At 36.7% G+C, this 22,144-nt stretch overlaps 1 protein-coding gene across 1 annotated transcript in view; it reads right to left on the bottom strand.

The window, feature by feature from the left end:
* Positions 1-22,144, bottom strand: part of LRP1B (low density lipoprotein receptor-related protein 1B) — a 615,617-nt gene that overhangs the window by 286,570 nt on the left and 306,903 nt on the right. The window contains exons 10-15 of the mRNA XM_009891709.1: positions 20,060-20,231; positions 17,919-18,062; positions 16,386-16,622; positions 8,059-8,239; positions 4,895-5,114; positions 1,946-2,135 (exon numbers count right to left, since the gene is read on the bottom strand). Coding sequence (XP_009890011.1) covers positions 1,946-2,135; positions 4,895-5,114; positions 8,059-8,239; positions 16,386-16,622; positions 17,919-18,062; positions 20,060-20,231 — 1,144 coding nt within the window. The remainder of the gene's footprint in view (positions 1-1,945; positions 2,136-4,894; positions 5,115-8,058; positions 8,240-16,385; positions 16,623-17,918; positions 18,063-20,059; positions 20,232-22,144) is intronic.

Here is a 22,144-nt window from a genome sequence, read left to right as displayed (position 1 = left end):
TGGCACAGGCTGCCCAGAGAGGTTGTGGAGTCTCCACCTCTGGAGACATTGAAAACCAGCCTGGACGCCGTCCTGTGCAACCTGTTGTAGGTGACCCTGCTCTGGCGGGGGGGGGGGTGGACTAGATGATCTCCAGAGGTCCCTTCCAACCCTGACCATTCTGTGATTCTGTGATTCTGTGAAACATTGTAAAAAGTGGTTTTCCCAAGCAAAAACAAACTGGAAGGCATTCTTTTAGATAGAGAAGAAGTACTTGTCTTCTCCAAAGAATATTAACTATATACCTAACTGTTCAAATACAGTAAATTTTAAAATGAAACATAAAATTAAACAATCCTATACATGCAGATATTACATGCCAAGTATTTTGCCTATACACATATGCACTTCCCATTTTATACTTTAGCATCACTTTGAAAACTAAACTGTTTTTTCCCTTTGTAAATCACCAGTTGTTTTTTTTGCTGGTTGGATAAAAAAATGGTTAGACTAGACAGAAGAAAATCAATACAAAAATATTTAGTATGTGTGGTATGTAAAACCTCTGAAATAAACCTATGCAAAAATATTTAGGCAGTATACATAGGGAAAATATTCACTAGACTTTATTTTCACATATAGGGGTATAATTTTTGTATGCACACAGAGAAATGTATATATTTGGCATATAGATATATGTCTATAACAAATATAAAGACTAAATATTTTCTCTCTGAGTCCTAAATCTGTTTTCTAGTGTTTTGATCCTACCTATTCTGTACTAGTTTTACCAGTTGCTCTCCAAGCGATTCATTGACTACAAATGACAGAGACACAGTCAAATCTTTCAAGTGCTAATAGACATGAACAAGACACTGTACCCACATCCAGATCTGAAGGTCGTGATACTGTGAAAATAAAATTGGGCTTTATGCACAGGGACAAAGTATGTGTAATAGGTCCTGTAAACTCTTAAAAAAAAAAAAAAAATCACTGTTTTAACAAGTGTATTTAAACATTGTATCTGTGCTAAGTAGCATTTGGATAAATGGTGAAATTTACATTTTGTTTCTTTTCTCGTTCACGTACAGAATCAAAAGTAGCAGGACTGCCAACACCTTAGTGTCTCCAGCTTTCTACAGGAACTGTTGAACTGGAAATGTTCTACATGTCAAAAAATATGATCTATAGACATTAATATTTAATATGTCCATCTTTTAAACAGTATTTTGTTTACACTAATTCCTGTTATGTTTGGTAGCAAGCACTAACCAGACATTAACCAGAAATACGTTTTCATTAAGAGAGCAAATATTCAACAACTCAACTGAACGCTATATGCAGTATACAGACTCCAAAGTTTTCTTCAGTAAAATACATTTGTAAATTTACCTGCATGGTAGCAATTGCATTTTCTAAATTCCATGCATGCAAACCTATGGTCTTTATCTCATTTCTCTACTTACATCAAATAGCAACAACTATGGATTTTTCCACTACTCTCAAAGGCCCCTTACTCTGGGTCTGTGTAACAGCACCGTGCACTTGCAGGAGACTAAGTCATATGGTGCTGATGTAGACCAACATTACAAAAAGGAAAAGACAGACAGGATCTATGATCTTATTTAAGAAAAGATAAACACAATAATTTATTTTACGTCTATGAGGCAATGTGTATATGTTATCTGTTCTTTTTTATACTTTCACAATTTCTCTGACACACACTAAAGGCAGTGTAAGTGCACAGAAGAAATTCAGACAGGTATAATACTCTGATTCACTTTTTAGTAGTATGAGATGATCAATTTCGACATCAATGGATTGAAACGATGGAAAGTATCTTTCTCATACCACAAGTCATAGCCTTTTTTCTATTGTTCATCTAGTCACCTCAAAGTACCAGGAGACGGCAAAGGAAAATACCCTTTTATTACAGACCTTTGGAGAAACTGTATGTTATAAATACCTTGCTGTTTACGTGGATCATAAATCTGGAGTCCAAACAAAGGTGGTCTCTCACTTCTTAACAGTGTCACATTCCTTGTAACCAGATCCAACTGGAAAATTGACCCATTCATATAATCTGTCCAGTAAATATAATTTCCGTGATGTGATAGGCCAAAAGGATGATTCAAATCTTTTCCATTGTATACTACCTGCAATTAATTAGTCGTAGGTAAGCACCAGCAAGGTTAAAATAATTATTAATTTTTCTTAGCATACACTGCAGAGAACATAAAATGGGAAATAGGAATACTGAGATAAGTACTGTGCCTAAACATAACAACTTAATGCAGTAAAATAAAATAAAGAGTGTAAAGCCACTTTAATAAAATAAATAAAATAAATTAATAAAATAAAGAGTGTAAAGCCATTTATGCACCAGCATAAATATCTAACTTCAAAACTTCATATAAATTCATTTTAAGTGTCCCCTGCCAGATAACACAGAGGAATGTAGGTAACCATGCAATCGTTATGTTCAGTAAATATCTACCTCCTTCCCTAGCAAGGAAGCATGGTTCTTCATATAACATTGAGTATCTGTCAAGCATATCAAATAACTGTTTTTTTCAAAGCAAAGAATAGTGTGTATGAGTTGCTTATTTTTGTTGAAGTGTGAAGTAAGTGCAGAGATTGCTTATTTATTTCTGTGAACTTCCTTTCTAGTTTGGGTTATGATAACTTTAAAAAACAAAACAAAACCAAAACCAAAAAAATGCCACAGTTTGTTCCTAAAATAAAAGAAACTTTTTTTTCCATGCCCCTTCTACTTTTGGGTTATTAACTCATACATAAAACTACAAATTACGCCCCAAATCTTGCCTTTATCTTATCGGCCACGGAAATGTTCTAAAACCGTGTCATTTGCTACAGTCTCAGGACTCCTTCACAAGGGCTGCAACTACTACTGCACAAGAGCTGTCTGATAAAGAGGGAGAGTTTAAAAATACTCTCAATCCCTACAGAACGAAACCAAAACTTTAAAACGAGTCTAAACTTACCATCAAGTAAATTACAGTAATTAGAATGATTTACTTTAAAAAGACATAGAAAACTGCAGAACTCTAAATAATCTAATTTTGGAAGCCCTGCCTTTATACTTCAACATAGCAGCTGCAGTTGGAAATGACTAAATTCCAGTCGTCTTCTGCTGGCTGGGGCCCTTGCTTGAACAAATGCCCAACAGGGTATTTCTATCTCGCCTCTAGAAAGAAGGAAGCAGTTCATCAGGTGCCCTACCTTGTCTCTATTTGGAGACACAAAGCCAAGAGAACAAGGAGACAAAGCCAACTAAAGTGCAACTACTTTGAGGTGACAACCACCATCCCCTTTTGCCCTTCAAATTTTCGCTTTGGGCTTGGAACTCCTTTGGTCAAAACCCCTTATTTCAGTTAACTGCTTTTGATCAAAATTAATCCATCAGTCAATTATCCAGCAGCTACTGATGGAATTCTTGTAGGACTTCCCCACCCTCAAAAATCTTCCCTATACTGACACAGAATTATAGATGCTATTGACCCAGTTATATTTTGACCAAAATATTCCATAACTAACAACAAATGTTTCAGCATCAAAAGCAAGCATCTTCTAGTTATTTTTGGCTACATAAATTTTATTCAAACAGTTACGCATTTTATTTAAATCCCAGGATTATAGAAAAACACCTAAAAATAAAAAAGAACAATTTCGTGACACACTTCAAAATAAAAACTGTAGAGACAAGTGGCTCTTATTATTCACCAGTTCTAGTGGGAGGCAAACCCAGCAAAAACAGCAGTTCTCACTAGTAATCCATGTGTAATCCATGGCAGCTGCATTTAACCTGCCTAGAGCTCTTCTGTCCAGGAACTTTTCAGGAAGTCTAGCGTTGCTAATAGGCAACCATCTCTAATTAAAAAAATGTCTTTCTGCAAATGCGCTCAGCTCCCTCCCCCCCTCCATTACAGGACCATAATGGATTTGGAGCAAAAGTAGAAGTGCTAAATGTAAATCCTGACCTAACCACCATGACAAACTGCAACACTACAGCATTAGTACAGGCTCAACAACAGATCACTCAATATAAAGGATTATAAAAGCAATATTAAAGCAATATGAGCTTGTACAGGGATGAGTTACAGAAAGGACTGTCTACAGTTGCAGTACTAGAAATCTGCGTATTGGTCCTATTCAAGCTCATCATACAGAAGGAATCACAAGTGAAGGATAAATGATAAGTCACAAGACACATACATTTTGTGACAAAATCCTCCCACAAAAGTAAAGCACACCATTCTCAATAAATGGTGAAGTTTCAGTTGTCAGGGTACTAATTTTATGAAGCAGATGCTAAACCTTCCTCCAATTATCAGACTCCCATCCAAGCTTTAACCGTTTTCCACGTCTGTTCTGCTACTTCTACAAAAAAACACAGAACTTCTGTACAGACTTGTACCTAGCTAGTACGGCCACTAGTAACAACTAAAACAATCTCTCTCCATCTTTGACAGCACTTGTTGAGCGTTTCCCCTCTGCATATTACCACAAATGCTAAAACAGGGCACTGAGATTCATCAAAAGCAGCTTATTCAGTGAAGTTAAATGAAAGCCTCTCTGGCAGAACCAAAAGAATTTTTTTTCTACTGAAAAGCTCTTTCATGGCTCAATCAAAATATAACTCGTTATCACATGAGAAAAATAGATTAAAAAAAAATAAAATCAACTTTTGTGTCACTTTCTAAAGATGAAAATTTTCAGCTGTATTATAGTCTTCTACAGGAGACTGCCAACATTGCTTGTTTCAACAGAGATGACACTGGACATGCCGCAGGGTTATACAGACTTAAAAAGCTTGAAGAGTATTTTTAACATAACACAATAAAATCCAGAGAAAGAGCATGCCTGTGGCAAAACAGCAGTATTTTTCTTTTACCTTTCTGTCAGTTCCATTCAAAAATATCCTTTCAATGTGATCATAATAGGCATCACACCAGTATAATACATTGGCACGATAGTCCAGAGTTAAACCATTTGGCCATAGCATCTTTGATGTTACAAAAATCTGCCGGCTGTAGCCATCCATCCATGCCTTCTCAATTCTTCCCACACTGTCATCTATTTCATCTTCTTCCCAGTCTGTCCAATACATCCAGCTAAGGAATTATAAAAATGAACATTCAGATACCATTTTAATCATCAGAATTATACTGTAGACTTTTAGCAGCAGTTCATAACAGTATATCCACAAGGCAGAGCAACTTAGGCTTTTGCACGTTTCTTTCCACTTCTATTTCTACAACTGTATTTACTTTCCCTGTGTACTGGATGCTGCTGAAGGGACACTTAGGGTGGTTTCCTCATATTGTAATGAATTACATGAATACCAAATGGGCTAACTGACATGAGAAGTGGAAGAACTGTTCAAGACCTTATTTAATCACACCAGAATTATGATTTTATTTTTTTAAACTGGCAATTTTATTGACGTTGTCACGAGGTTCAAACTTTTACTGTTTTCATGGGTTTTTTGGCCAAGTCTAATTTGCCTTTATGATGCAAATCTGCTTTTTATTATGCTTAATACTATCAAAAAAGCTGCAATATATGAATTAATTGCACTCTAGTTTAATAGCTACAGGATAACCTTGACATTCTGTGAACTTCACATCCCACATGAAAGCAGCTAAATTACTCAAAAAAACTATTATGAGCACTCTGTCCCTCACAAAAATGTTTAGAAAGATAGATGGGTATAAAAATTATTTGAAAAATAGATGGTAGGCAATTTTAGCATAGTTTTATAGTTTATAGTGCAGCAAGGTAGATAACCAAAACAACTCTGAAAAAAAAAGTACCTATGCTACTTTGGAAAAATTAAGTAAGCATCGTAGTAGGTCATCTAAAAGTATTAGCTCAGATCAGTTCTCTGAGCCGTTCTCTCCTGGACACTACATAAAACACCCTATTATTATTTTTTTTTCTTTTCTTTTTTCCCTGATTGAATCAATCTGACTTTCATATTTTATTACAGAATTTGTTGGCCACAACTCTGATTTCAACAATTTAAAATACACGACTAGAACTTACACAAAAGCAGAGAGTAGAAAATATGCTAAGAAACACCACTTTTCTCTTTTTTCTTACTTTTTTTTTCCCCCTCAAAGGAAAACCAGGTTCATGGGAAGAAACACATCGAAGCATGTATGTAATTTACAAAGCATCTAACCAGCATTTCAGATCATATGACACACAGTGACATCAATACGCTGAAAACACTTACTAGATAATAGACATTTACTTTTAAAGTGAAATCTAGGATTCCAATTATTAACATTAAATAGAGAAAAAACATCATACAAACCTTAAATGGATCCTACTTGTTACAGTTGTCATGATTTAGTTGCTGTTTACATGCCTCACCTTTGATTTCAGCAGATTTATGTTTCTGAAATTCTACAAATTTCTGAAATAACTTGTGTGATCCTAACCCACTTAAACTGTCTGTACTTTGAAGAATAGAGTCCTGGAATTTAAATTCTAAATTTCCAAAGGAATGAAACACTGAAGTGAAAAACAGTTTTCTTACCAAATCTGGGTAAACAATGCCAAATCAACTGGTCAAAAATTTTATTCAAACACACTTTTATGTATAAGCATAATTTCATCAATTTAGTTTTTTATATAAGAAATTGGAAAAGATAAAGAAAAAACTGCACTATCATTACACAGGTTTAGATACGCAAATGTACCTTTTTTGTTTCTTTTCTGTCTATTCCAAGTCACCCACCAGAAGGTTGTTTTGGGTTCTTTTAATGTTTTTGTAAATATATGCTAAGAACATCAATCAATTTTTGATCCAAGAGGCTTATAAACTTCATTGCATGTTTGACTCAAACAACAGTAGGTTTAATCACAGAATTATAAAACCCGCATACGCCCTAAAGCTCAGGCAGAGATGTAGGTCAGTATGGTATTTATTTTATTGGAAGACAAAATATGTTTTACAAATATTTACATGACTGCTCAACAGCAATTACTGAGCTTTTCTCCATCAACTTTTTGTCTGTACTTATCCTAGTTATCATGTCATAAGCTAAAACATGCTTATAGTAACAGACATCTACATTAATGTGCTTTAATTGTATCTCAAAATGCAGTTAATGCTTCTACATTGGTTAAATCAAGACTAATATTTTCTAAACATAATTAAAATGCCATAATAAATGCTATCCCTCAGGAAAAGCTTCCATGAGAAGCATAATCATGAAGGGTGCGCTATTTTATTAGAAAAAGTCTTTTATATAATGGCCCTTTTCAGACAATACATCTTCATACACTATTTCCTGTGACATGCATTTACTGAGCTGGAAAATTTAACAAATTGTAGGTATGGTTATGGTTTGTGGTCTGATTTTACATCCTTCCTATCTGACCTTAATTAATTGTAGCCTTTCCACAGTCAATTCCATTCCTCAAAGGACAAACTCAAAAGTGAAAACCTGATAAGTAAATACATTCTAGTACTAGGAAAACAGCAATCAATCCAGCCACACTAGAATTACCTGCCTACATCATTCTCCAGTGACAATTCCTTGAATAAATTTAACAGTGAATTTTTAGGTAAACCACAACATACCACGCTAATATAATGTTCGTTTTATTATGTAGCCTATCACAATTAATTATGCTGGTAAGTTATGAAAAGCACCTGTCTCATTTAGTTTTGTAAACCAATGTGTACAAGGATATGGTTATAATTATCTTCTGAAATTGAGACTTATAAAGAGAGAAATAAAAGACAGTATTATAAAGTTCACTTGGTATTAAAAATGCATACAGGTCTGATACACTCAATTTGTTCGAGAAAAAGGTGAATCACATTCAAATTAACTTCACATAGGTTCAGCTGTGTCTGGGCATACGCATTCTTCTGAAGGCTTCAGGCAAGAATGCTGGACAGGAATTACAGCTATAATAGACTACTGTAGAATTAGAGACTACTACCTGACTCTACAAACTCCATCCTAAGCAAAACTGAATCCCATGTTTATGCTACAAAGGCATGCACTAAACAACATAAATTAGTCTAATTCATACCCATTGACAGGATCAACAACAATTCCTCGAGGGTGGGACATGTCTCCCTCCAACAAAGTTTTTCTGCTCTGAGCAGCTTTTTCCAGTCTGGCTACAGCAATTGTTTTCCTGTGGCCATCGTTTGTCCAGTAAAGATTATTTCCAATCCAGTCCACTGCTATGCCTTCTACATTATCAAGATCTGTTGAGAGAGAGAAAACAGTAATAAGAAATTAATATTATATGTTTATGTTCTAACATTATCCGTTAGTATAAACAATGGAAAATATATGGTCCATATAGCTAAATTAGATTATTTCCTTGAATCTGAACTATATTTGCTGTGTCTGTCAGAATTAGTCTTTGCTGAAAACACCCTATAACAGACAAGGACTGGTCATAAAACTTGTGTATTAAACCATAAGCCTTCATATGTTAACCACAGCTGGCCCTGGGCAAATCACTATTTAACAAAAACCTACTTAATTTTACCCCTAAATATTAATATCACTCAAGTCAAGAACAGCCTCCAGGATCAGCTCCAGTATCTTGCTTTTAACCAAGTCCCAAGTTTCATTCCTATTAAAAAAAAAAAAAAAAAAAAAAAAAAGCAAAATGGGCATTCAGTTTACATTTGTTCCATTATCCCTTGACCTTGCAAACCACGTAAGCAAGAACACAACAGTCTGAGCTATTCTCCACAGCTAAGCACATGAGCAAATTATTGAGATAGGAAGCAGTACACGAGCGAAGAGCAATGCTACCATCGACGTACCAATGGGCTCATGAGTTTGACAGCGGTAGGGCTCCATCCAGAACCAAAATGAGTCAAGAATGTTCATTCCATACAGTGTGGAGGTTTCCCAACTTGATAAGTAATAAAAAAATTCCCCGAGCAACAAGTTTTCCCTTTGGCTTATCCAACACCCCGCAACATTAACCGAGCTCTGCCTTCTCCCACAAGATCCCGATTCTTTAACTGACAGCATAAGGTCTCTAAAATGTTTTCCATCTCTCTTCATCATACCCTTCCCCTTTTCTTTCAGAAAGATATCAAAGTCCAAGTGCGCGGGGTGAGATACGGAGAATTTCCACTCATTCTCTCCCGGTCTTTGTAGCACCGTGAAGGTTGAGGCATTACCCGCCTTCAGACACGGCCCTTTGCCACCAGCCCTGTGGCACGCTCCTCCCGCTCCGGTCACTCCTCACCGACAGCACGAGCCCAGCCTTTGTCAGGCCATACCAGAGGGCCGCTGACACCCAGGGGAGCAATGGAGGCTTGGGCCACAGTGTTGGTGACCACCACCGTCCCTCTCCCTCACCTGTAGGCACGCTCTAGCAGCCCCGTCCCTTGCCTACCCCCTTCTCCTCAGTCTCTCCATGGAGTATTTCTCTGTGCTGTGTCGCACCACCTCTCCGTGCCGCTTCCCGGGCAGCCCTGGCCCCGTGCCGCCCTGACACACACCCCCCCCAGCCCTTGGCCTGCCCTTTTCCTCAGGGCCGGCTGGGACCGGTTCTGACCGGACTGCGGCAGTCGGCACCCAAAGCACAGCACCCAGCGGCGGCCCCTGAGGGAGGGCTGAGGGGAGGGTTACCGGCTGCTGCCTCACACCGCCTTCCCAAAGCTGAGGAGGCCACATTTGCTCGCTTTAGTATCCTTTCCGAGGTCAAACTTGAGGTGGAAACGCCCATTTTACTGTTACCTTCTTTGGTATCTCGTCACCTGGATTAAAAAAAAAGGTAATGGGGTAACAGTGTTGTAGCTCTGACTCCAGCGCTTCCACCTGAGAAGCCTGAGAATTCACAGCGCCAAGTTGGTGCCTCCTTTTGCTGTGATAAAAATGAAGTTCGGTATGGCTGAAAAGGTAAGATAAAAAAAACCCCAAAATACAAAAAACACACTAAATTTCCCCTCCCCCCTCCCCCCGCCTTTACTACGATGCTATGGATTATATTACCTGTTTGTCACAGTCAGATATACAATCCTACGGTACAATTTCAATGACAGGAATCATCAAGACTTGAAAAATGTAAATTGCCTTTTCTGTTCACATTTACACTGGTAATGCCATCCAGATACAAGCTTTCATCAGACTTATTCTTTCTCACCAATGTCGACGTCATTTTCTGATCAACGCTGGAGTTTTTTGGAAGATTTTCTCAGAGCAAACATGATGCAGAGAGATTTTTATTGCAATGTACTTTAAAAAATATTTTTTTAAGAAATGCTGATGTGACAAAATCACTGATCCTGCTTAAAGTACGCTTACACCAGATACACACATGAAAATGTGCTACACTGAACACAACTGTTTACTGTTTGAACTGTGCTGCCAGACATATGTAATTTAACTGTCAGCTTTCCAGACAACAACTCCCCATGAACTCCTGAAGTGGTGGTTGGGGACATTTCAAGTGGTTATCAGAGCCATTTTTACTGCAACATCATTGTGCAGTGGCACTGTGTTGCTATCGTCTAAACCTCCCCTCAGATTTCTCCACCAAGAAGCCTCCCCATAATACAATCAGTAACTGCTCACGGAAAGGTCTTACATTCGTAACTTCAGCATACCTACAAATTTTCTTTTCCAACAGAAAATATGTCAGACATATTTTCCTTGGGACAAACTCTTCACCCATAACCTTTTTTAAACCCCAAACACCTTTACCGACTAAACTATCTCATTCCCTACAAGACATCAGTAAAATTCCCATCCTTTGTGACGGATGGGAATGCAAAGCTCTTTTACCGAGTCGCAGTCTACATAACTTACTTAGCACACAAAACTTTCTGCTTACTATAACCCATAGATAACATATGGGACATCATCAACCATATACTAAGATAAAATATGACAGTTTTACCCAATAAATGAACTAGCGGGCTTCTTATACGCTTGGATGCAATAACAGCATCTATAAAAGGTGCCACTACAATATCAATAGCAGTGGAACCTGATAAATTACTTCACAGTGGTTTTGTTGAACTAAGTTTTTTAGTGATAGTAATACCACCATATTCCCTATCAAGTTAGCAGAGGTATAATGGTTTCAAATACCTTGTCATTGCAAAATTTTTCATTTTTGGTTCATTTTATAACTACTTATTTTTTTAAAAAAAAGGAAAATGCATTTATATACAACATTGAAGTATATTAAAAATAACAAGGATCCCCTTATTAAGAGAGATACTTCAGTCAGTATGCTTTTGATGGTTGAAAATAGAAAAATAAAAGCAGCTTGTGCCTACTGAAAGTCATAGCGTGACAGCGATGTAGTATTTTTAAAACTGTTTTTTCCCTTATCAGTATCCTCTGTGTGGGCAACGGACACAACAGCACAGATGAATAAAGATAAATGTGCAAATGAGGGTTTTTTTTAATCATAAAAGGAAAGAAAGTATTGACAATAACATAGAAAGTAATTGAGAAATAAGTTTATTTGTCTTGAAGAAATCAACAAGGTCAAGATTAGTTCAGGATTCTTTCTAGCTTTTATGTTCTCTATAATTCCAAGTGTGTATTTATCCTATCCCATCCATTTTGTTTATGTTAAATTAAACATTCATGGAGACTTATGTGTATATGTATGTATATACAACTGTGATGTATTTTACACTTGCTAGGTTTTGTTTGCTGTTTTTTTCTTTAACCCTTGAACTGCAAAGTACAATCTACCACCAGCAGTGACCTGAACAGTAACAGGAATTAAAGGTAAGTAACATCTCCAGCTGCCATTTTTAAATGTGTAGGTTTTTGAACATGGGAGCAATTGAAGCCTGACTCCCTCTGTACTCGTGTTCCTTTGTTGTTTGACTACTTAGGTGAAGAATAGTGAAATTTTTTCTTCTCTTTCGTTATAATTCCATTTCAGATTTTCTGTGTTCACATTTCTATGCCCAGCTGCAGAAATCAGTAAAATGAGAGTGAACTTGCAAATCATCGGTTCTTGATATCTTCCTCTCCCTATTTTTACAAAATGTTAGGATTTTAATTATACTTGGATCTCTGCCCTATATATGAAATTAAGTTGAAATTATTCTAAAGGTCTAAAAGATTACAGAGAGACAAAGGTACCCAACCAAAGTATGACCTAAACCTTGTTCACATATGAAACTAGATGTAAATTTAGTCACGGGTCTAGAGATGACACTACATACTGTGAGACACAATATGAGAAAGTTATGGGGGGAAAAAAAAGTAGCATATGCTGAGAGGTTTTCCAAAATGTGTTTAACATTTTTGTCCATATTTCTGATCCATCTAAACTTCACTATTACTTTTGGGCATGTATTTTACCTTGCAATCTAAAAAGCTTGAAGGAAGCAATGGTGTCAAAATTCACTCTCCAGATGGAGAATATGCCGCAACAGTATGATGACATACCTAACCCAGCAACCACCCAGTCTGACAAGTATCATCCAGTCAAAGAACAAAACCGTGGATCAGACAGGGTGGGTGAAAGCAGTGCCAGCTGCTCATCCGGGTTTCCCAGGCTGATAGACACAGTTTTATTCGTTGTCTCTCAGTGCCTTTGCTACATTCTTTTAGAAAGGCAATGTCAGAGTCAGTTGAAACTCTCTGAAAGTGGGAGAGTGGCCTTTGGCGGTCTTGGAGCAATCAAGCATGTTGAGAAGAGAGAAGTGCAAAGTATGGTAGGGAAAAGAAGACAGCATTCTCGCCAAGGACCTAGTAGCCAAGGCTCACAGAGAAAGACTGCTAAACATAGCAAGGAACACAGACAAGCTTCAGGAGCGAGAGAAAAGTCCTTTAGGGCTCAGAGGAGTCTCAGCAGATTTCGCTCAATTCAAGAAAAGACTGACATGACTAAAATCAAGCTTGAGGACAAGAGTGAGTTGTTCAAAATCCATTTTACTTATATGCTGTCTGACCAAGACATTTTGGGTTAAACACAGCTTTTATACTAATAAGATCAGCTTTTTAATGAAAATGTTGGTTTTTGGGTTTGGTTTTTTTTTTTTTTTTTCTGCTTTGGGAGACAAAACAGTCCAAATATGGAGTGTATTTCTATCAATCAACAGCAAAGATAAATATTAGATTAGAATGCTAGACACCTCCTAAATTTTACAAGCATGTTGCTCCAAGTCTATTCAGTTTCATATAATCATAGAATGGTTTAGGTTGGAAGGGACCTTGAAGATCATTGAGTTCCTGTATCTGAGCTACCATGCCTTCTCCAGTCATTTTGGAGCATCTATATTTCTAGACCAAATACAATCTAAATAAAAAAAAACAAAACCTCATAGTAATTAGATACTAAATATATATCAGAAAGTTTTAAAATAAAGGAGAATTCTACAGCACAATCCTATAGAGACACTTCACGCTCTTTTTGTGAAGTTATGGTTTTAAGTTCACTTTTATTTAACTATCTGAAAGTTTTAAATACATTCTTTACTTTTTAGGCGGGCTTCACATCAAGTAGCAAGCAGGAACAAAATAATGGCCATTCTGCCATTCTGGTTGAACTCTGATTTGACTAGAGTAAGCCAGGCTTTCTGCACCAAAGCTCTTTCAACACAAAAAGTATGAGGTGAATAAAATACCATTTTGATTGTTCTTCACATGATAATTGAATTGGAAATACTACCAGAATTTTACAATCAACAGTAGTATGTGGGCTCCAAATATACTGAATATAGATACAAGATTTTAAAAAATATCATGTTTCTAGAGTCAACAATTTGCCACGCTGGTTTTAAATATGCAAGAAATTATAAACACGGTGCATAATCTGGTACAGAATGGCCTAGCTCAATGCCAGTTAGGTCATGTACACTAATAGCACCTAAAATATTAGATTAACATGAAAACCTGGGAAAAAAATAGTTCTTCTATATACCAGCCAGCTAAACAGCTTTCAAAGATCTTTACAGATTTGCTTTGACCTTGTTTAAGCTAAAAGTTAGCCCTTGACCATTTATGCTAATACTTACAAGTGAACAATAGAACACTTTTAGGCTCACAGCCACCCCAAACAGCATAAGGGGGACAAAGACAAGTAAAAAAAAAAACAGTTACTTCAACTGAAAAATATTTAAAGTGCTTTAAAAATGTCTAGTTTGTTCCCATTTTTTATTTTAAAAATGGATTTGACATGCAAGTTTGAAACCTTAATTATAGCAATTTCTGTTGCTGGTAAAAGTACACTACTATTGCAGTTGTGCTGCCAACTGTAGGATAGGCTGTGCTGTGGGCTGTCAAATATTTATCAATACTACACAGCAGTTTGTTTCCCAAAGTGAAGAATAAGAAATCACAGCTGAAACTATACGGAAATCAAACTCCAGCAGCGTTAGGTGCTCAGCATTCTCAATTCCCAGTCAACAGCTTGTAGGATCAGGCTCTCATGTAGGCAAACTGTAATTATCTGAGTTATAGTGTTGTTTGAGCTAGCGTATCTGCTCTTGTAAAACCTGATAGTCAGAAAAAAATGACAACTTCTAATCTGAGAAGTGACACCTACCACAGATAGAGTTCCTTAGCCTCGTGCTGTTCAGAGCGAATATTAAACCACCTCCTGACACACCTGATTTTCTCTAGTAGCCTTCCACCAAGGAACGATTTAATCTGTCCCTGCTGAGTTCTTGAGAGCTGACAAGAATAAAAGCTGAGGTAGTATGGCTGGAGGCCATATTAATTTCATAAATCATGAAAAATACAGTAACAAGTGTTCTTTAAACATACTTTAAAGTTATGAAACTATATCAAGATCTAACTAACAATGTAAGCTCCTGGGGAGGGAGTAGAGGGAGAATGACTGACATTTTTTTGGTCTTTGTAAGTATTAGGACCACAAGTAATACATCATTGGATAAACCATAAGTCTTTTGGTATTGCACTGGTATTTTTGCTATGTTGTAACTACAAAGAATTCAAATTAAATGCTATTTAAAAGAGTCTCTTCAATTTATTGGTTTGGTATACAAAGTTTATTCATGTTTGCATGTTGATTAGACTAATTCCAACCTGTTTGACACCTTTCAGCAAGGATGCTCCTTGGTGCTGCCCTATAATGTTGAAATTTACATACTGTCCGCTCCTTCCTCTACTCCACATTTGGATTACTTTGTTGTAAAAAGAAATGTGTGCTGTTTAGTAAAAGAAGATCAGCAATGGAAGTTCTGTGATGTATATTACCTATTTCCATATTTGCAGTGAAATGAGGAATTACCAGATTGACAGTTGAGTATTCATTATCTGGTCAGCTGCCTTTTATAAAGCAATCACCAATACTGTGTAACGAGACGTCTATTCCTTTCAACTACTACTGAAGGGATCTTTGTGTAGACTCTGAGGTCTGTGGAGACACCTTATACCAAAACAGCACCATACCACTGCAAACTGCAGATAACTTCTTTGAGACGGGCGGATTAAAACACGGGTTATGAATGACAGGGAATGAAAATCCCTGAGCTAAAACAAAGGTATTTTAGTTATTTTCACTGTCTTGAGCTTCAATTTACAAGTAAAGATATTAAACTCTCTGACGGCCAAGATGAATATTCATACTGCTTATTTTCTTAAGTACTAGAAAATGAAGCAGTTGCTACCTCCTGCTGCAGCAGTCTTTCATGAAAATGGTCCATAAAAGAAAAAGAAATACGAGTTGACAAACTGGAGGTTTTATCACTGAAACAGAATTTAGCATGATGAGATCTGCTTCTAGAACAGGGACATTCTGTGAAGTGTGGTGATAGAGGTGCAAACTAGAGAACTGGTGGTATTTCCTCTCATTGGTGTAATAAACGGTACAAGAGTCTTAATTAAGGTTCTAAAAAATGTTTAGGTTGTCCTGTTGGTTCCACATATACAATGATAAATGCATCAGGAAAGACAATGCTAAATCATTGTCTTTTTCTCTAATGAGTTTGCAAGCACTACGGGAAGTCTCACTCTGCCAACCTACTCGAATAAGCTCCAGAATCCACGTTGTGGTACAGGTTGGAGTGAAGGAGTCTTATTAAGTCCACAAGAATATGGGATGGCTCAGCGAACAATTACAAAGAACTACATTACGGATGCATTGTATCCAACTACTAAGAGAATACAGTGGAGATGTAGGAGTTACTCACTGGCAGGGATACGCTTAAATGGGCAAATTAAGAATTCACAACAGAGCAACTTAACCAAACTGTACATTTCTTCACTCAGGAAAAATAAACAGGAAGTCGTAAAAAAAGAATAAATTTCCAACTCTGTTCAAGGCCTAGTTTGGGTCTGTTTTCCACAAGAGATTTAAATAAAGCTTTAAATTATCTGTAAATGTCAGTTCAACTTCTCCTTAGTGAGATTCCCTGAATGTCACTATCAGTTAGCATTGCCTACCATCTTTGAGGATTGTTTCTCGTTCTGTGCCATCAATTTTCTGTCGTCCAATTAGGAAACTGGTAGTATCAGCAAAGTAAATGTAATTGGTTTCGGCATGGAAGTCCAGAGCACGAGGATTGACCAAGTTTTCTATAGGGATCATGTATTCATCAGATACTTTGGTATTCAGGTCCATTCCCCGTATTATTCCTGGGCGTCCCTTCCCATAAAAAAGAAACAATTCATTCTTTGGTCCTGCAAAAGAAAGATTACAAACATAAACAACGGAAGCTGCCTAATCTTCTTTACAGTGCATAATGTTACTGTGTAATTAACTGGCACAATTAGTGGGGGAGCAGGAACATTATTCAATACCGAAAATTAAACTTTCATATATTCTGAAGGTATCTAAACTCAAGAAATCTAGCTAATTATATTACCTTAATTAAAATACAAATTACTTCAGTGAGATGCTTATGTCTAATTAATTTTTTCTATAAAAGTTCACACTGAAAAGCAATGCTAGATCACAGAATAACTTTGCATCTCCTGTGAAATGGACATATATAGCTTTGTAGACATTCAATTTTACAATTCATTAGGATCTATCAGGGTAATGTAGACCATGACTGAAGTAATCATTAAATCTAACACGACCAGAAACTCCAGCAAATACGAAACAGCATTTTTTTTTTTCACCTGAAGTTTCTCAGAAACAAACAAGGCAAAAGATTACAGTAAATTCCTTTCAAATGGGAAGGAATACAACAAATCAACACACACTGTTCTTTCATACTGAGATACAAAATATGGATACCAATATTTCCTATTTCTGAGGAGATTTTTACAATTTAATCAAGTAGGTTAACTACAAATAACTGAAGCGTAGTAAGGTGATTTTCTTTCCTTAAAGAGAAACATCCTCAGACCCTTAGTACTATCCATATACCTCTTACAATTTCATCTGAACTAAATCAATGCCATTTGATCAAGAAACCAGACAAAAATAGATGTTCCCCAAAACTTTCAGAACTCTTCCGTTGGCTGTAGGTGACCAACGGATTGTGTATACATAATGTTAGGTATAACCATAGTTATACAAATCAAACTTACTCTCACAAAGTATTATGAGAAAAACCTTGCTTGACGTATGCACCTGAACGGTCTGCTTCTCAGTTTCAAGGTGATTGTATGGGTAGAAATTAGGTATGACAAACTATTTAACTGCATTTCAGTACCTATGTGCTGTGAAAATGCATAATATATAAAGAAAGAGTAAGACTGATTAACTTAAAACCTGTGATAATTTTTAGAATTCTTTAAACAGCATCCCAGGTTTAATTTCTCACTTCTATGAACTGAGCCAAATCAAATCATTTAAAGGGAATGAAAGGAGTCTATGAACAAAGTGTCAGGTACGTGTTGCAAACAAATTTTACCCAAAAGCAGCCCATGTGATTTCTATTGTTCTTGATAAGCATGTTAAATAACACCCAGAACGATACCCTGAAATACTGGCGGCTGGCAAACTCTTTGATTTAAATAACATACTTTTGCATGACCTGCCATCACTTCCCAGGATGAAGCCAGTCCTGCAGCGACAAGTCCGTGCTTTGTAGTTGCTGCTGAGCAGACAGATGTGCGAACATCCCCCCGGCATTCCATATGGGTCCACTTCACATGCATGGCTTCTGACTACGGCGAGCGAAAAACAGCACGATTGAAATCCATTTAAAGCAAGATGATTATATGCATCGGCATGTAGAAAGTTTAGACAGGAGGAGAAGGGAATTTGTGTCACAATAAATCTTTCCCCGGAATATAACTACAAAATAAAGTGTTTTTTTTAAGATGATACTCAAAACAGACAAGTAATCCAAAGGGCCATCTTGTGGCTATGAAGCCGTACCCATCATTGTATGTGATCACCCCTTTTTGAATAAGCTTCTGCCCAGCGTTTGCCAGGCAGCACTCCCCTGGGGTAGCTGACACTTTTGCCCTTTTTCATTTGTTGCTTCAGTTCATTCGGTTGGTTGGTTGGCTCTTTGAGAACAGAGGGAATCCCATGCCAACGCAGTTTGCTATTCATTCAGCTCTGTTAGACAGCACCTTTCTGGGGCAGATGCCTGTGCAGAAACTAAAGAACAGAACAAGCCTTGTAGCACTTTTCCACATTTGTACAGTTGGGACAGAAATCCAGCTGAAGAAGCCAAATTCCTTTCCCTTGACTTCATATTTTCAATTGGATAGTTCTAAATTAGCAGACTAATATATCAAATTCATTTTCTTAAACTCTTTAAGGTAAATCCAATGAGAAAACAAAATCTATCCTGCTATCCTACATTTACTAAGCCGGCTTACAACAGGCCAACAGTATTTTAGCACAAAAAATGCTTTTCTCTTCTTTCTCCTTTCCCTCAAGCTTTTTAGTTGTTTTTTAAAAAAAAAGTAATCAAGTGGTTTAAGGTCGATATTGTTAAAGGTATACAGAAACTCTACCAAGCTGAGACAGCTTTTACAGCGCATCTTGACAAGCAACAAAGATGTCCATTCAAAACAAAAGAAACAGCAGAGTGAACAAAGGGCAAGAGGAACAGAGTAATCACAGGATGTAATAAAAGATTACACCGTGCTCATGTCTCTCCTCTACTCAGCCTCTCTGACTCCCTCAGGGGTGCGCGAGGGGGGCCTATAGCAAGGCAAGAGTCTTTGCAGCCTCCTTCAGACACCGACATCTGCAAATCGATGCCCTCAGCTATAGGGCGAAAATTAGTTCACCCAGTCTACATCAATTTAGAGTTTGTTCCCGCTTCAGAAACTTCTCTAAAAGCAGTCAGTCTGTTTAATAACATTGACGTTGATCACCAGAATTGATGCGTTAGCTTTTCTGTCCAAGCAGTCATGGCAACGATTTATTGCTATCAGCCACATAAAAAGAATTCTCATAAAGTATTGCTGTAAACATTTTGGATCTTGCTATCTTTGCACAAAGTTCCCACAAATCACACTGCTGTTCCGCATGCAGAAAGTACGCGATCAGAGCCATGATTAGAGTCATACAGGACTATGGACCTCGGAAATTGCTATTTTGCCAAAAATTCTGAGATTAGAAAAAGTTTTTCATTCTAGACAATAATGAAGATTTCTCACAGAAGGCAAAAATGATATTTATTCAAACCAAGGAAACTTAACAGCAATTTCCTACCTCAGCAATTGCTGTGCTGGCAGTTAGGCAGGCTAGCTGCCCACATCTCCGTGGTTTTTTTGGCAACCCCGAAGACGGGGGCTCTCTTGAGGTTTGTAGTCTGTCTGAAAAGCAGGCCCAGAGAAACCAGAAATATTTGAGCTCTGAGACCCAAGCGTGTGGACAGTATTGGACATCTAACAGTTCTGATGGTGTCAAATTCTGCAAGTGTTGAGTGTGCGGAGACAGAAAAATTGCAGAGCAGGGGTCTTTGGCAGTTCTCCAAGCGGAACGCTCAGGAAGCAGTTGTGTTAGGAGCTCAGAGACGCAGGAAAACTGGCAGTAAGCACATAGAAAACTGGGCAGATGAAGAAGCAACAGAGAGTTTTGCCCCAGTGACAAATTTTCACTGCATCTTCTCATACATCGTTCTAGAAGAACCTTTTTAACCATACATCCACCTAATATCTGGGTTTACGTTTCCTGGAAAGAAGAATTTTGATCTTACCTGCTGTTTGAGTTCTTTTCTGGTATATACGGATCTCTTTAGCGTTGTCAAGTCTCGCAAGAGACTGAACATCGGTGCCATTATATCTGTTTATTCGTAAAATGCTGAGGTTATCTGAATTAACTGTATATAAATAGTTTTCAAATACTGCCAAACCACAAAGATGCCTTATCTGGAAAAGAAAAAAAATGGTATAATTATTTTAGCTGAATATTTTAGGTATATCTATGATTTGTAAACATCAAACATTACCAAGAATTGTACCTGCTAAACTGTACAAAAGCATTTTTGAATATGTCAATGAATGTTTGTAAATAATAAACAAAAACTACGCTACAAGTATAGTTCACGTTCTTGTGGTCTGAAGTTTATACTTAGAAAAGCTTTGTAGAGGGAAGAAAAGTCAAAATATTTAGAAATCCAAATTCACTTATCCTCTGAATTTCCCCGTTTCTCTGTCTTTTAAATTAAAAACTCCTTCATACTTAAAAGACAACAGCTTATTTTAGTATTAACTAATATTAATTAGCTAATAATAACCAAGATAAATTAGCTAATATTAACTAGCAATAACTAATAAATATAGTAAATATAGATAATTAAAACACAGTATATAGGTTGAATTGATGCTTTTTTTTATTATATTACAATCAAAGCAAGGCAAATAGTGCAAGATATATGCACTGAATATTTTCTTAATAAAAAAATGAATAAATGAACAAATTCCCATATCTATGCTTGCATTCCATTTGTGTTGGAATTTCTGAATATGGTTCTTGTCATATGGTACTGCTTGTTTCTCAAAAAGTGAGTTCTAAAATTATATTAATTTGTGATGTGTCTGGGTACATGGATTAAGAATTACCTAATGTAAGTTAGCCAATCACAGCTCAAACAAGAAGTGTTCGACAATCTAGTGGTTGTGATTGATTTATAGATTTAGAAAATGTAAAATATCTCATTGGCAATTTTGAAAGCTGAACAAATTAAAGAGAATTTGTTGGCAGATATTCAGATATTCACAGGCTGAATATTTTACTATTCTAATCAATAAACTGTTCACCACAAAGTATTTACTTAGCTCATTTACTCACAAATTCAGACATACGTCACCAAAAAAAAAAACCCACCAAAAAAAACCAAACAAAAAAACCCTGTCGTGCATCAAATATTTCAGTCCTTTTTGGAAATCTGCCTCCCCGTTGGCCAAGTCTTGCCATTGTATTCTGCTCTTACCCAGGAAAAAAAAAAAATAATAAAAAAATCAATGTAAGTGTTTGATTAAGACCCAATAGAAATTCAACCCAATTATAGCAAGATGGAAAACAGACTTGAAAATAATGATGCATCTGTACCAAATTGTTGAATTCTCCTCTGCATTATAATCCCTTCTTCCCTATTTCTGTTTGCACTCAGTTTAAAGCTTTATTATTTAACTCCCATGAGAGCTTTTCTATATTTACACTATTAAAACTATGTGACTCTTTTTACAATGCATTTCATGACGACTTAATTATTTGTATTTAATTTATGCATTTGTTGGTTTTTATGTCTCATGAAGCTTTCCAGCTATCTTATGCACGAATGGAAATGTTGCTTGCCACAAAGAATAGTCCTTTGAAAGCCACCCAGACTATCAATCATAAAAGCCCCTATCATCTGGAAAGCATGTCGTTTGATAGGCTTGTAATTAGGAAATAAACTTTAATCCCTAAAATTTCTTGAGAATAGTTTTCTGGTCTGCTGTTTCCTTGGACTAATGAGGAGCAACTTGGAGTAACAGTCATTATAAATCCTGGCCAATGCAGGCACAAAACCTTGTCAAATTACCAATTTTTCATTTGAGTGGCAAGACAACCAATATGCCTCTCCTTTGCTGATAGCAGCGACCAAGCAAGAGGCCAAACTTCTTAATACCCTTTTGAATATCATTCACCCATATGGAAAGAAAAAGACATCCTTCTCCTTTCTTAGCTAGTTTAGAGAAGAAAGAATTGCTTTGAACTTGATAAAGAATCCTCTTTTGCATCTAAACTTCAAAAAGAAGGGAAAGCACAAGCATCTGTCCTATGACACCAGTACAAC

The sequence above is a fragment of the Charadrius vociferus genome, unplaced genomic scaffold (assembly GCF_000708025.1).
Source record: "Charadrius vociferus isolate BGI_N301 unplaced genomic scaffold, ASM70802v2 scaffold109, whole genome shotgun sequence".
Lineage (NCBI taxonomy): Eukaryota > Metazoa > Chordata > Aves > Charadriiformes > Charadriidae > Charadrius > Charadrius vociferus.
Note: the sequence above shows the minus strand (reverse complement) of the source record. Positions and strands in the feature narration are given on the sequence as shown.